The sequence below is a fragment of the Aotus nancymaae genome, unplaced genomic scaffold (assembly GCF_030222135.1).
Source record: "Aotus nancymaae isolate 86718 unplaced genomic scaffold, 86718_ANA_hifiasm-v0.15.2.pri h1tg000079l, whole genome shotgun sequence".
Lineage (NCBI taxonomy): Eukaryota > Metazoa > Chordata > Mammalia > Primates > Aotidae > Aotus > Aotus nancymaae.
This window is the reverse complement of record NW_026988494.1, coordinates 15,576,193-15,592,384: the sequence shown is the minus strand read 5'-3', so window position 1 is coordinate 15,592,384 and position 16,192 is coordinate 15,576,193. Positions and strand designations below refer to the sequence as shown.

General features: G+C 33.7%; 1 protein-coding gene across 1 annotated transcript in view; it reads right to left on the bottom strand.

Moving 5' to 3' along the window:
* Positions 1 to 16,192, bottom strand: part of ZDHHC2 (zinc finger DHHC-type palmitoyltransferase 2) — a 75,014-nt gene that overhangs the window by 16,779 nt on the left and 42,043 nt on the right. The window contains exons 4-8 of the mRNA XM_012435231.3: positions 14,460 to 14,580; positions 12,128 to 12,197; positions 11,359 to 11,391; positions 7,141 to 7,261; positions 4,833 to 4,965 (exon numbers count right to left, since the gene is read on the bottom strand). Coding sequence (XP_012290654.1) covers positions 4,833 to 4,965; positions 7,141 to 7,261; positions 11,359 to 11,391; positions 12,128 to 12,197; positions 14,460 to 14,580 — 478 coding nt within the window. The remainder of the gene's footprint in view (positions 1 to 4,832; positions 4,966 to 7,140; positions 7,262 to 11,358; positions 11,392 to 12,127; positions 12,198 to 14,459; positions 14,581 to 16,192) is intronic.

The window sequence follows — 16,192 nt, the reverse complement described above, 5'->3', positions numbered from 1 at the left end:
AGCTGGTTCAGAGAGGCTCTCAGACTTGCCTAAGGTCACACAAAAAAATAAATGACAGAGTGAGACTTGAATAAGGTCATCAACAATCCTTCAAAAATACATTTTTTTCTTGCATCATGCTGAAATGTAAAATCTAAAATTTTATTTTTGGAGTATGAACATGGAAATATATGATTTTTGTCCATTATATTAAAAAAAATCTAACTAGCAGAGTTAGGCACTATGAAAAAAATGTGATCATTTGCAAGATCCTTAGCATTCTTCATTCTGCGATATATAATTTTTTTCTAAAACATTTCAGAGAACCATATTATCCAGGGGAAGTACTTTCAGTGCTACAAGTTAAATCTAGAAGTTTCCAGGAGTTAAAAACTTCTAGAAACAATTAATTTACTTTTGAGAATTATAATTTAACTACCTAACACATAATTTGAAATAAGATTCCTGGGCTTAGAAATTACTTTATTTTACCAATATTTTCACCCTAATAGTATTTGGCGTCATGATTTCATTTTAGAATTCTGTAATGTAATGATTCATTTCAGAATTCTGAAAATGAACATTAATTGTCTATTCACTATAATTAATCCTCACTGCATATTATAATAACTGAAGCTCACAGCTTGGAGTGTCCTTTATGATCATAAGCATTTGTAGTACTGGTTGCATTCTGAAACTCCTAACCTTAGCCTAGAAATTCTACATAGCTTAGTCCTTGCTTACTTCTCAAACCTCATTAATGTATTTTTCAACTGCAGCATTCTGTGCTTCAGCCACATGGAGTGTTTCTCAAATATTCCTAGTTTTTTTTTCCTTTTTTCATGTAGGACCTTTTATTTGCAATTGAGGTGAAATTCACAGAATGTAAAATTAGCCTTTTTAAAGTGGACAATTCAACAGAACATAATATATTCATGATTTTATGCAACTTGTCACCAATATGAAATTTCTAAATATTTTCATCACTCCAAAAGAAACTCCATATCCATTAAGCAGTCACTCCTCCTACTCCCCTATCTTCTCATTCCCTAGTAATCACTAATGTGATTTTTCTCTATGGATCTATTTTGGATATTTCATAAAAATGAGAATCATATAGTACGTAATCTTTTGTGATTGGCTTCTTTCACTTAGCATGTTTTCAAGGTTCCTACTACATGTGATATATATGTTGTATGTATCAGGACTTCGTTCCTTTGTATGGTTAATATTCTATTTTACAGATATGCCATATTTTCTCCATCCTTGGATGGGCATTTAGATTGTTTCAACCTTTTGACTATTGCGGATAGTGCTGCTATGAACAGTGGTATACAAGTATCTCTTTCAGTCCCTATTTTCAATTCTATTGGGGTATATACCTAGGAGCGGAGCTGCTTGTTCATATGGTAATTCTAAGTTTAACTTTTTTTTTTTTTTGGTAGAAAGTGATTTATTTAAAGAGAGAGAGAAACAGGAGAAGGAGAGAGAGAGAAACAGGAGGAGAGAGAAAGAAACAGCTAACTCTCATACCGAGTGAGAGAATCCAGAAAGATGGAATCCAGGAGAGGAATGCAGCTTCCACACTGAGAGGAAGGGAATAGAGAGAGATGGAGTTTAAGAGGGGTAGACAGGCTTCCACGAGGGAGTGTGGAAGGGGACCCCATAGGGGAAATTCAGGAGAGAGAAAAACAGCTTCCACAAAGGGAGTGTTCGTGGAAGGGAACCCAAACATGGATCCCCTATGTTTAACTTTTAAAAGAATTGCCAAACTATTTTTCACAAGGGTCACACCATTTTATATTCCCACCAGCAACGTAGGATGGTTTCAATTTCTTTACATCCTCACCGAGACCTTTTTTTTAATTGTAGCCATCCTAGTGAGTGTAAAGTGGTAACCCAATGTGGTTCTGATTTGCATTTTCCTAATGACTAATGATGTTGAGCCTATTTTTCTGTACTGGGATTTACCACACAATAAATAAATGACAGAATGAGTCTTGAGCAAGGTCATCAACATTCCTTCCATAATACTAAATATTCATTTTGAATAATGCTGAAACAAAAAACCTCAAATTTTATCTTCCCCATTTATAAATTTTCTTTGGAGGAAGGTTTGTTTAAATGTTTATTCAAATCTTTTGCCAATGTTTTAACTTGGGTTTTGGATCTTTTTGTTGTTGAGTTATAAAATTTCTTTGCATATTCTGGATAGTAGGCCCTTATCAGATAATGAATTGGATGGAAATACTCTTCTTTTTCTGCAGATTGTCTTTTTACTTTCTTGTGTATTTTAATGCATGTAGATTTTTAATTTTGATAATCTAAGTTACCTATTTTTTCTTTGTTGCTCATGCTTTTGATGTTATATCTAAGAATTCACTGTCATATTCAAAGTCCTAAAGATTTATCCCTCTATTTTCTTCTAAGAGTTTACATTTGTAGCTCTTTCATTTAGGTCACTGATCCATTTTGACTTAATTTTTGTGAATGGTAGAGGTAGAGATACAAGTTTATTTTTTGCCATATGGATACTGAGTTGTTCTCACGCAACTCAAAGATATTATTCTTTCCCCATTGGACGGTTTTGGCACCCTTGTAAAAAATCAATTGGCTAAAGATGTATGGGTTTATTTCTGGACTCTCAATTCTATTCTATTTATCTGTACATCCATCCTTATGCCAACACCACACTGTTTTGATCACTGAATGTTTTACAGTAAGTTTTGAAATCAAGAATGTAAGTCTCCCAAGTTTGTTCTTTTTTTGGTGAATACTGTTTTGATTATGTGGGGCCTCTTGCAATTCCACATGAATTTGAGAATTGGCTTTTCCATTTATGCAAAACAAAAGCCATTAAAATTTTACTGTAAATACACTTTGGGTATTATTGCCATCTTAACAATATAAGGTCTTGAAGCCTATGAACATTGGAAGTTGTTCAGCAATGTTTTGTAGTTTTCAGTGTACTATTCGTGTTACATGCACCTCCTCGGTAAATTTATTTCTAGGTATTTTATTTGTTTGGATGCCTTTTCAAATGGGATTTTCTTAATTTCCTTTTTGGATAGTTTATTGCTAGTGCACAGAAATATAACTGGTTTTTCCCCATACTGATTCTAAATCATGCAACTTTCATATTTTGCTTATTAATCATTTTTATGATGACTTCCTTAGGGTTTTCTATACATAAGATCATGTTATCTGTAAATTAAAATAGTTTTACTTATTTCTTTTGGATACCTTTATTTCTTTGACTAATTACTCTGGCTAGATCTTATGTACAATGTTGAAAAGGAGTAGTGAAAAGGGGCATCCTTGTTTCTAATCTCTGATCTTAGAAAAAAGGCTTTCAGTTTTAACACTATTGTGTACGATGTTAGGTACAAATGCCTCACAAATGCCCTTTATCTCCTCATCAAGTTGAAGGAGTTCGTTTTCTTAGTTTAAGTGCAACTTTTCTTAATCATGAAACGATGTTGGATTTTGTTAAGTACTTTTTCTGCATTAATTAAGATGATCATGTGTTTTTTTCCTTCATTCTATTAATGTGGTATATTACCAGTGATGGATTTTCATATACTGAACCACCCTTGATTCCCAGGAAAAATTCCTCTTGATCATGGCTGTATTTTATCCTTTTGATATGATTCAGCATGCTAATATTTTGTTAACAATCATTCCATTTATATTTATATTGGTCTCTAGTTTTCTTGTGATGTCTTTGTCTCTGGCTTTGGTATAAGGGTAATGTTGGCCTCATAGAATGAGTTAGAAAGTATCCCCTTCTCTTCTAATTTTTAGCAGAGTTTGAGAAGTTAATTCTTCTTTAAGTGTTTCACAGAATTCATCAGTTAAGCCATTTTGTTCTGGGCTTTTCTCTTTGTTGTGAGGTTTTTTTTTTGGTTACTGATCAATCACTTTATTTCTTACAGGTCTGCTCTGACTTTCTATTTCTTCTTGAGTTAATTTGATAGTTTGTTTCTGGAAATTTGTCCACTTTATCTAGGTTGCCTAATTTTTTGACAGGAAATAGTTCATAGCATTTTCTTAGCCTTTTTATTTCCATAAAGTCAGTAGTAATGTCCTCACTTTCATTTCTGAGTTTTGTGATAAATCTCTTTTTTTCTCTTGCTAGCCAAGGGATGTCATATTTGTTGATATTTTTTTAAAAGAACCCACTATTGATTTTATTGTTTTCTATTTTTTAATTCTCTATCTGTATCATCTCCTATCTTTATTATTTCCTTTCTTCTGCTGGCTTTGGTTTTACTTTGCTCTTTTTCTAGTTCCTTAAGGTATGATGTTATCAACAGAGGTATTTCTTTTTTTAATATAGGTATTTCAGCTATGCATTGCCCTCTAAGCACTGCTTTTGCTGTGTCTGATATCTGTATGGCTTTCAAACATAGATGCTATGGCTTTTTTCTATAGCTGACTTCTTAGGTTAAGTACTTTTTGTTCTGATAAGCTCTCCCCTGATCACTCATTCTACATAGGTTCCCTTCCACCATCCCCAGCCTTTTATGCATACCTCAGCATTCTATTTATTTTCTTCGAAGCACTTTGCATTTTGTATTCACTTTTATGTTTGGTTATTAATTTTTGTGCCCCTCACTAGACTGTTTTGCTCCTGTTCACCACTGTATATATATATATATATAAGAGACGATCAATAAATATATGGAATGAGCAAACCTGTATGTGTGGAAGCGACATATCAAAACAAATGAGGGAAATCAGAATGATTTTTACCATTTCAGGACAGGTTGGCATTTAATCACATAGCAACTGTCAATGAATGTTGGTATATGTATTTAAAGTTCTCTCAACTACAATAATTGGATACTCACCTAATGTAGATTTATTTTTGCTGACTAGCCAACAATGATAGCCAAACAGAGAAGACAAGCTGACAGAAAACATAGCTGCAGCAAAGAATAAAAACATAATATGGAACTTGGCTTGAGTATCAGGTAGACCATTCTATAAAGAAAGGAAGAAAATAAAATGTTTTGTCAAAGGGATATGTATTCCCCTATTTTATAAGTAAATTAGTAAGTTTTTGCTTAAAAATTTTCTTAAATTCAGACGTGAAAAAAGATATGTGGCTTTATGTTAAAACTTTAGGAAAAATATGTATATATTTCATCAGATTAAATGTTTACTAGAATATGAATATATATGAAAATTATATTAAAATTTGGAATGTTTTTCGTAACTAAATCATAGAAAATTTATGGTAGTATATGTATAAAGTGTAATAGTAAGAAGCAAACTAAATGGAACTATAAAATGTAGTTTTAAATTTATTACCTGAATATGTTTTGTTAACATACTACAGAATCACAAATGTTTAAATAGTTTCATTATAATGCCAGAAAACGAAGGTTAACTGGCACAATTTGGCTACTATTCTTAATGATGTTTTACATTACTACAAACAACAGCATCAACTAAATGAATACATATAACAACACACTCACAATAATGCTTCAAGCTATCTTAAATAATGGCACCACAGAAAAGATCAACACCAGTGCATAACACCTGTCTAAAATAAATCTTAATATCCATGGGCTGAAACAGTCCATCTCAAAGAAAACCCATTAGACTCTCATTGTTTATAAGGCCAAAGAGACCTGGAGGGGCTCTAGAATGGAGGGCTTGGGGCTATGGACACGTAGTGAAACACCATGGCTGCCAGGAGGTGGCTCTTCTGATAAACCGTCCTCATGTTTTAATACCCTGTAGTACCTGACAGAATGATACAGGTCACAAGACCTCACTGATAGTTTTCAACAGCAGCAGTAGTTTTTGACACACAGTGAAAATTTTGGTCGTTCCTTTTCAAATATATTTGTGGTTTGAAACTAAAATCATCCACAAGAATGAGGAGCAGTAAGGTAATGGTCTTCTAGACATTCATTAGGGATCATTTTTCAAGCTAGACACTGAAAGAATTCTTGAGGGCTAGCAGCAGGTCTCTTCACCATGTCTTTCTATGCTTAGCAAGATAACTGGCATGTAGTAGGCATTCAATAACTCTTTGGTATTAAATTTGGTTCAAATCTCACAAAAGTGACCTAGCAATTTAGAAATTCATAATAAACACAATTTAATGAAAACAATAAATCAATCCTAGCAGCAGATAAACTGCTTTTTACTGCCATTTGGTGTTCACAAGGAGAAACTCTAGATATTTTAAATCCTCAATTTTGATTTCTTTTTGCCTACATTTAAAATATATAGTGTTTAAAGCTAATCAAGCAGTACAGAATAAAAACTCAGGACATTATAGACATAAGGGCATTATAGCCATAACAGTTTAAAAATAATCTTCTTAAACATAAGGAAAACACTTCTATTTTTAAATACTGAAAAAAATCTTATAGAGTCATCAATTCTCGTTATTCGCAGTACTTTCGTTTTATAAAGTTGCCACAAACACTGAATGTGTGAATAATGAACCACTGCTCCTAGGGAAAATGCAGGGTTAAGTTTCTATGAACTTCTGGTCACAGCATCTTTGACAACTGATGAATGTATAACTTTGTTTTATGTGTGTTTCTGCTTAAATAGATCTTATTTAATACACAGTATTGATTTGTTAACATACAACTCATAGCTAACAGTACTATAACTCATGCCTGAATTAAGCTTATCTAACACATGTATTTTCTCCATAAGACCCATCAGTTTAAAGAAAACTAGTTTAGAAACACTAGACCACACTTCAGCACTACACCTGAAGACCTTTTTTGACAGCAAAATCACCAACAAAAAGCACGAAAATGCAAAAAAAAAACGGCACTAAATAGACTGTGGAAAGCACACTTGTTTACAGTATGAGAGCTGAAGCAAGAAGGCAAAAGCATCGTCTTGTTCAACCTCAACTGGGAACGGGCACCGGGGCAACTCAATGTTTTTGCCACTCTGCACAGGTCTGCAGATGACCATGAAAGCTGTCAGTACTGATGTGGGGGTTACAACTACATTTTAGCAAGTGAATTAACAAATACAGAATCTGCGAATAATGAGGACTGACTGCATGTCAATGAGCTCTAGTCTATAAAATCAGTGTCTGAAATAATTCTGTCCTGAAAAGTCTGTATTATCTATTATTGTATACTAAAAAAAGTTACCAAGTTAATGACTTACTGTCCAAAATTTGATAAAATACTGTAAATCTGTTGCTGCAATAAAAAGGCAGTAGAGCAGAGAATAAGCCAAGAAAAGGAGGAAGAACTTGTAATTTGAAAATCCAACACAATTGTTCACCCTGTTAATAAAACAAAAACATTTCCAGTGAGTTTTACATCTTCAACCTACATCTGCATATGCTCAAGCAAGTATTTAGCTTCCTCTCACTTTTAATTTATTGGCATTTCTTTAACTATGACTCATATGATTTCTTTAAGTATACAATCGTTTAAAATCTATTTCACTAAAAAACATTTTATATTTATAAAACATGATATCTAATATTTCTTTAATCAGTCATAAGCAATGTAACTGCATGTCATGTCAAATTATGCAATTATACTCATTCCTCAAAGCACAGAGCCTGTGAGACCCTAATCAGGCCAGGCAGATTAGGTGAATTTACTAAACCCTTCCTCTACGCTATCTTTGGGTTTGATTTTCAACTATGATTAATTAAGTTAAAATCTTTCAAGTGCTCCCAAATTAAATGAAATTTCTTCACAAATTATTCTCTGCTCTGAAGCAAGCAGACTGCCAAAGTCTATTAAATGGGAACTTTAAGAAAAGAAGTAGGAATGGCAGTTAAGACAGCTGGGTCAGAATGCCCATTTGACACTAAGTAATGCTGTGGCCTGAGGAAGTGAAATCATCTATTAGAATTTCATTTTCTTGGCTGGGCAAGGTGGCTCACGCCTGTAATCCTAGCACTTTGGGAGGCCAAGGTGGTGGGTGGATCACGAAATTAAGAGATTGAGACCATCCTGGCCCAGCCTGTTGAAATCTCATCTCTACTAAAAATACAAAAATTAGCTGGGCATGGTGATGCATGTCTGTAGTCCCAGCTACTAGGGAGGCTGAGGCAGGAGAATCGCTTGAACCCAGTAGGCGGAGGATGCAGTGAGCCAAGATCACACCACTGCACTCCAGCCTGGCAACAAAGCGAAACTCGGTCTCAAAAAAAAAATAAAGAAGAATTTCATTTTCTTTATGTATAAGATAAACACTCTGAGGTCATTTCCAAAAGTCAGCTCTAAATAGGCTATAATTCCAAATATGGAAATTTATAAATCTCAGTTCTCACTCCAAAGTGAGTGGGAGATAAACTATCGTCTCAATAAACAAGTACAAATACAATTCATTTTTATAAGCTCATTTTCTTTTTCTTAAAGATTTTCCTTTTAAACATTATTTATTTATATTTGATTTTACTTTAAGTTTTGGGATACAAGTGCAGGTTTGTTACACAGGTGAACTTGAGTCACAGGGGTTTGTAGTATAGATTATTTCATCACCCAGGTATTAAGCCTAGTACCCACTAGTTGTTTTTCTTAGTCCTCTTCTTCTTTCCACCCTCCTCCCTCCAAAAGGCCCCAGGTGTGTGTTGTTCCGTCTTCTGTGTCCATGTGTTCTCATCATTTACCTCCAACTTAAAAGCTCACTTTCTTTCTATCAAAGTTTTTTATTTCCTTTTCGTAAAGACAAGGGCATTACTGGATGACCTTGTGTCAATGTGATACAACACCATGTAGAATTAGCTAATGATTTCATATGGAGAAACAAAACATGTTCTGGGTAAACATCCTTCTTATGTTGTTTAAGTTCAGTGTAAAACACAGCTATTGGCTCTGTTTCTGGGAAATTGCTTTCTGACTTTAAATTGGAAAAAGGACATAACATATTGGAAGAAGTGTGGCCCTTGATGTCCAAAAAAATTTCCTTTGTGACTTTGAACCCACTCTTTCTCTTTTCTGAGCCTCATTTTTTTCCCCTTTAAAATGAGACAAATAATTTCTACTTCTTTCTGTCACTGTTAAAAGTGTTACAGATTAAATGCATGGCCTCTAGAACATAATTGACACTCAATAAATCAAAGCTCAAATAGTTTGCTTTTATTTGTGTTACCTAATCTTTGGAAAGCATGTGAACATATTATTAATATTATATAATTAATTAAAATTTTATAGTAAAGGAAAAAAACACTTTGATAGAAAACCCAATAAAGCAAATAGTATAAAATCTGTTTTAGTTAAAACACAGTATGAGATTGAACCCTGGAATTCTGGTGGGTAATATTAAGTGGCCAGAGGAGAGATTGAGAAGTCATTGAAAAATAAAGAGGTATTGTTGATCTAATGTTTCAAATGTTCAAAGGTGACAGATGTTAAGGTTCAAAAGACCTGTTTAAAATACCCATATAAAAAGGTTGCCACTAGGTCTGAAAACATCCTAGAAGTTTTTTAATAAGTGACTGTTAATTAGACTAATATGTTCACACCAAGCCTGAAGAAAAAGACTTTTTATGTATTCATATGGAAACATTTCCAGGAAATATCAAGTGAAGAAAATAAAAAGAAACAGATTGTCAAAAGTGTAGTTACTTCTACTAAAAAAAAAAGGTGGGGGTAGGGAGGCTATGCACATGTACACACACACACATTGATATCTGAGAAGTGCCATGACATTAACAACACTGGTTCTGTGTATTTAGGGGAAGAAGGTGGAGAGAAGGACTGGGAAGAACATGTCCACCTGCTTTATTTTTGAATTTGGAACCAAAAGCATGCTATTAGCTATAGACTTTTTAATTTAAAATTTCAATTTGAAATGAAAAAATTAAATATGATGGCTGCTTCATTCAGCTAGCACCAAGTGAGTATTAGGCCCTTGGCATCAAATCCTGCACAAGTCAACACGACTGCTGCTTTCTGCAAGGGAGTACCCAGAGCTACGATAGTGGCAGGGACAGTGGATGCAGCAACAGAAGTGATGGGGAAGTGAACAATTTGACATAGACATTAAAGGTATCAGTCAGTTCATTCACCTTCTCACACTGCCACCTAAAGGTGGAGAAACAGCACGTAGTGTGCAGATATGCCACGTGAACCTATTTTTTAAAATTATAGGGTCTCATTTCTGTTGTTCTCCTTCACTTATTTAACAGGATCTGTGAAAACTGGAAAGTCTATCAAATTGTAAGTTTCTCACGGGGCCAAATTAACTGTTGATTTAGAAAAAATACTAAAATGGCAAACCTCCGCCTCCCAGGTTCAAGCAATTCTCCTGCTTCAGCCTCAAGAGTAGCAAGGATTACAGGCATGTGCCACCACACCCAGCTAATTTTTTGTATTTTTAGTAGAAACAGTGAAATAATTTATTTCACTGTGATAGCCAGGATGTTTTCAATCTCCTGATCTCACCATGATCTGCCCACTTCGGCCTTGCAAAGTGCTTGGATTACAGGCGTGAGCCACTGCACCTGGCCCAAAAATGCCATTCTCATAGGAGTTTACTAGCTTGAACGCTTTAAAGGAGAAAATCAAGGTGGAGAAAAGAAAGGGGTATACTGGTGAGAGATAAAGGATACTGTAATCTCTACATTTCCCTAGGAATCTTTCCTGCTACTAAGAGAACCATTCCCTACATATATTTCACCCTATACCTACTGTGGACTTGGGGGGATGTCTACCTTTCTGTAGGGTCATCTCTAGAAGAAGACTTGAAGAATAAGTGTTACTCATGCCCAAATCCAACCCAGCCAGCAATCTGGGCATGACAGTCAGAAATATGTATAAACTGAGAGAGGGAAAGGAAGGAAAATTAACCTTACTAATCAGATATTTCAAAGAATCCTCTATTAAATTACCTAATTTCGTGACTTATAAATACTAGCAAATACTAATGAATTCTGAGTGGGAACTCTTTTTTAAACTTATCTGTGCATTTGTGTATCTGTGTAGTTGCTTTTCTACTCCTTAATATTAAGTTTTGCGTAAAATAATTGTTAAAGCTTTAGATGACTTAATTCTTTATTAGTACCTTCCAGTGAGGTACTATGTATAATTTACATGTACATCTTTGTATATATTTCTGTGAAATATTTTGGAATCTCTATATTTATGCACGTGCATACAAAGAAACACTTTGTTCTGAGCTAACATGCGATATTAACTTTTATATTGTTAACCTACTGGTTTTAAAAGTATTTCATGGAAACTCCCCTAAATAAAGGCTCTTTTAAGTTAATTAAACAAATATTAGAAACTAAATCTGAGAGTTCCTCCTGCATCGACTAAAGTTATATTTCATTTGTGAAAAGATTTACATGGATAAATAATTCAATTTATTAGCATTTATAAGGGACACAAACTTGTTTAAGGATAGAGCCATACTCACCATGGGCAATGATGATCCATCTTCAAAATACATCTAAAAAACAAAGCAAAACACAAAACCCAATACCCCATGAAATTACAATAATATTAAATTATAAAATAAAATATAAATTATGGTTAGTTCAAAGAGTTGTGGCAAGTAAAATATTGCAAATTATTTACTTATCTAAGAATTGGATAATGACAGAAGTTCTCATGTAAAATAAACACTAAATCCAATTCATTAAAATAATACAACTTTAATTCAAAATATACATGCTTAAGATGCAAAGCAACTTATTTTCTAAAAACAGTATAATGTACTAATATACAACTATCTTATGCTAAAGAAAGTACAAAACTGCAATAGATTTACAGAAGGTCTAGATAAAACTTCTCCTTCAGTATCAATCCTTAAGCCAAGTAATATTGCCTTTGGAATATATTAAATATAACAACATCTGACTGTCATGAAGTCAACTGAGTTATCTTTATAAAAATGAAAAACACTCATAGACGTCTTTCCTAAATCGAACTAGCCAAGTCAGAACTGCTAAAAATCATGTACTTCATGGCATCGTGAATCTGGGGAAAAACAGACAATTGACTGTGACCTTAAGCCACACTGGTATGAATGCAAGTGGGTTATACCAACTATATTTCCTAAATAAAGGGCTGAGAAGCAAGAATATGAAGAAAATAAGATAATCAGGAAAACAGTGAGAAAAGAAACATAATGAAGAAAAAGACCACCAGCATGTAGATATTTTAGAAGTTAAAGGTTCTCTTACTTATCACAGACGGAACAGTGATGGCAGCGATCTGGTTTTATAAGTTGGCATCTGTCACAATATCGGATTGCTAGGGACAAAAAGCTCCACTTAGTCTTAGAGTTAACACTGAATTGAATATGCAATTAAATGGGTTTATCATCTCTCCAAATTTAAATTTTAAAATGCATATAAAATTTAAATTTGGTAAAAAATAAGATATTTGATGCTGTTTGAATGCAAAAATGGAATGACTTGCCTACAGCCATAGTTCTCTGGAGGTTTAACAAGAACAAAGAATCTCCCAAGGAAAGTTTTCTAATGCTTTTTCAATTGTCAGTAGTTATAATACAAAGGGTACAAATATGTCCATTTTAATCAAAATAAATATAATGTCTCCCTCAATTAAACCAATTGATTTCCTGTACTTTGCTATTTATCAAAAAAAGTTTTAAATTAGACTAGGAATAATAATACCAGATTTTGCACCTTTTACTGTCACTAGCTTTGGAAACTCAGCAATAATTTATTTATAGGGGACTTAAATTTTCTCAGTATTTGTTTAGATGTACAAGGTAAATATACCTAAACATATATAAGCACATCTCTGTCTTTGTAGGATAAAACCAATGTCATATTAACCAGGAAACTGCCACTTGATGATCAAAAACTAGTGAAAATAAACAGGATAAAAATTATGTGTTAGACTTACAGTTAGATTCAATTATGATTCTAAAGTGAGTCAGAAACAAATATTAGTAATATAAAAATCTTTTTTTTTTTTTTTTGAGATGAAATCTCACTGTTGCCCAGGCTGGAGTACAGTGATGTCATCTCAGGTCACTGCAGCCTCTGCCTCCTGGGTTCAAGCAATTCTCCCGCCTCAGCCTTCCGAGTAGCTGGGACTACGGGTGTCCGCCATCATGCCTGGCTGATTTTTTTGTATTTTTAGTAGAGATGGGTATTCACCATATTATCCAGAATGGTCTTGGACTCCTGACCTCAGGTGATCTGCCCACCTCAGCCTCCCAAAGTGCTGGGATTACAGGCATGAGTCACCACACCCAGTCAAAAATCTTAATGAGTTTTAAAATTTTTTTTTTTTTTTTTTTTTTTGAGACGGAGTTTCGCTCTTGATACCCAGGCTGGAGCGCAATGGCGCGATCTCGGCTCACCGCAATCTCCGCCTCCTGGGTTCAGGCAATTCTCCTGCCTCAGCCTCCTGAGTAGCTGGGATTACAGGCACGCGCCACCGTGCCCAGCTAATTTTTTTTGTATTAGTAGAGACGGGGTTTCACCATGTTGACCAGGATGGTCTCGATCTCTTGACCTCGTGATCCACCCGCCTCGGCCTCCCAAAGTGCTGGGATTACAGGCTTGAGCCACCGCGCCCGGCCGAGTTTTAAAATTTTTTAAAATTCATTTTTTACAGATAGGGTCTCACTTTGTCATCCAGGCAGCAGTTCAGTGGTGCAATCACAACTCATTGTAACTTCTAACTCCTGAGCTCAAGCAATCTTCCACCTGAGGCTCCCGAGTTGCTGGGATTACAGGCACAAGCCACTGTGTCAGCCCATTAATGAGATATTTTATATAATTTTTCACACTAAGTCTTTGAAACCAGTGTGTATTTTATACTTAGAGCACATCTCAATTTGAACTGGCTGTATTTTAAGTGCTCAACAATCACATGGGGCTAGCAGCTACCATAATGGGCAGCAGAGGTCTGAAGTCACAGAAGTTCTGTGCAAGTCTTGGTGGGCAAGTATCACTAGTCCATGTACATCAGTTTTAAGACAATTGTTTAATTGGATAGTTGTTAAATTACCTTAAAATATGTCCCAAACGAGATTTATTAATTTATTGCATTTGAAGAAAATTTTAAAGATAGATAAAAAATCATACCAATACCTAAATGAAGTTTTACATCATCTATATGCCTGTTCTAAATTTATGAAAAAATACATGTAAAATATTAATTTTATATTCATTACAGATAGTGCCCCCTTAAATTAAATATGAATGGGAAAGTCTACAATTAAATCCTTAAACATGAGTACTACTATAAATGAAGATTTCAGCAGTTCTCACACCTTCATGGAGTTACAACTAAGTAGGCAGAACAGGATTAAAGTCAGTTCTGATTTCCCTGAGATCTCTTTGCCACAGTGTTATTCATGTTCCCATTCTGTTTTATGGATTCATACAGGAAAGATTTAACAGCAACTCAAGAAATAACAAAGTATTCTGAAATGAGTGTTTTACCATTTCAAGTATATAAACACACTTTCTTACAGTCACCTTAACGAGGTTATTTGCATATCATTGCAAAGCACCCACTATCGACATTTACCTCCAGACATGGTCCTGGTATAGATGGGAAGATCCTTGGCTGCTCGCCTAAGAACTTCCTGATGGGCTTCTCCTCTTGGCTCTCTCTCCAACAATTCTTTCTCTGCATAAGAGAGATGGAACTGTGGAATAAATTTAAATTTTAATCAGTATTTTCAAAGAAATGATGACATACTGGTCTTCTCTACCATACCCAGAAGAGGGTATTTATAAAATATTAATGGTATATTGTACATTCACAGAGACAATAGAGTTTGAAATATGGACAAGTCTGTTCACCTCACAGGTCATTAACTTATACATCTAGAAAAAGGGTATAATAATCATCATCATAATACAATTATATCCACTTCCTCTGGTGTTTATGTAATTCAAAAGGAACAGAGTACATAAAAATGCTTATAATCTGCAGAGTTCCAACAAAACATTAGTTAAATTGATAGATAAAATGATCCAATAAATAAATACAATTCGATGAATAACTTTTTTATTTAGATAATTAAGAACAAAAGTAGAAACAAATTCATTAAGCATATTTTCTTACCTAAGTGAGTTTTAACTTATGGATAATCATTACATGAAATCTCTCCCAGCACTTCTAAAGGAACTAATTATTCATTTTACTTCTTATATTGACAATTTGGCCCAGCTAATTTTAAAATATTTGAGAAAAATAAAATTTGGGCTCCTAATATCTCTCTCTCACTCTCACACACACACCTGTATAAACTTCTATAAATGTGCACCAGGAGACATGTACAAGAAAAATCTCAGTACCATTGTTTGAAATACAAAACAACTAAACACAACTCAAATGTCCATCAAAAGGATAACCGATAAATTGGGGTATGATGTATCCAAATAACGGAATAGTATTGGAATTTAACAATAAACTGTAGGTATGTACAGCGAAGGAAAGAACTTCAATACTGAACAACAATAAACAATCTTACATAACATATATACAAGGATTTCATTCATATATAATTTTAAAACCAGCAAGCTAAACAGTATATAAATTGTTTAGAGATACATATACATGTGGTAAAACTATAAAGAAAAAGGAATCATTAATGGAAAATGCAAGATGGTTGTTACTTTTTGAGGAATAAAGGGAAAGCACTGGGAAACACACAGCAGAGATGAAAAACATGAACAATGTTTGACATATTGGCTGGGTGACTGCTTAGGTGTTTTCACTTAATTATTCTTTAAGTAGTGTATTAGATATATGTTTTTGTATATATATAAAAATATGTATAAAATATTTTACAATTTTAAAAACTTTTTAAAAGTGATATGTCAATGAAAGAAGGAAAAACAATTTAATAAAAATTAGGTAATTATATTTGAGTCTAAATCTTTATGTTAAGAGAAATAAAATTTAAATATCTTTGTTTAGAAAATGACAATTCTACTGAGGTCATTTTAAAAATAGAAACAAATCTCCAGCTTTCAAATGTAAATAATTTTTAAATTGCCATAATATTCCTGTATGCGTAGCCTTTCGTTTAATATCATTGTAAAATTTCAAACCCATTAAGGTAAAAGAAAATAAAAAGTTTTCTCTAAGTAGAAAATTTACATGATATCAATGATTTTAAATTAGTGTATCAAGTTTTCTAGCATTAAAGCAGTAGATATGTTACGGTTATGTTCCTGAAGAGTGTCTCAGGTATCTGAAAGAAAAGAGTCTTCTAGTTTAACTATTCCTTCTCTTATAAAGTCATAGCA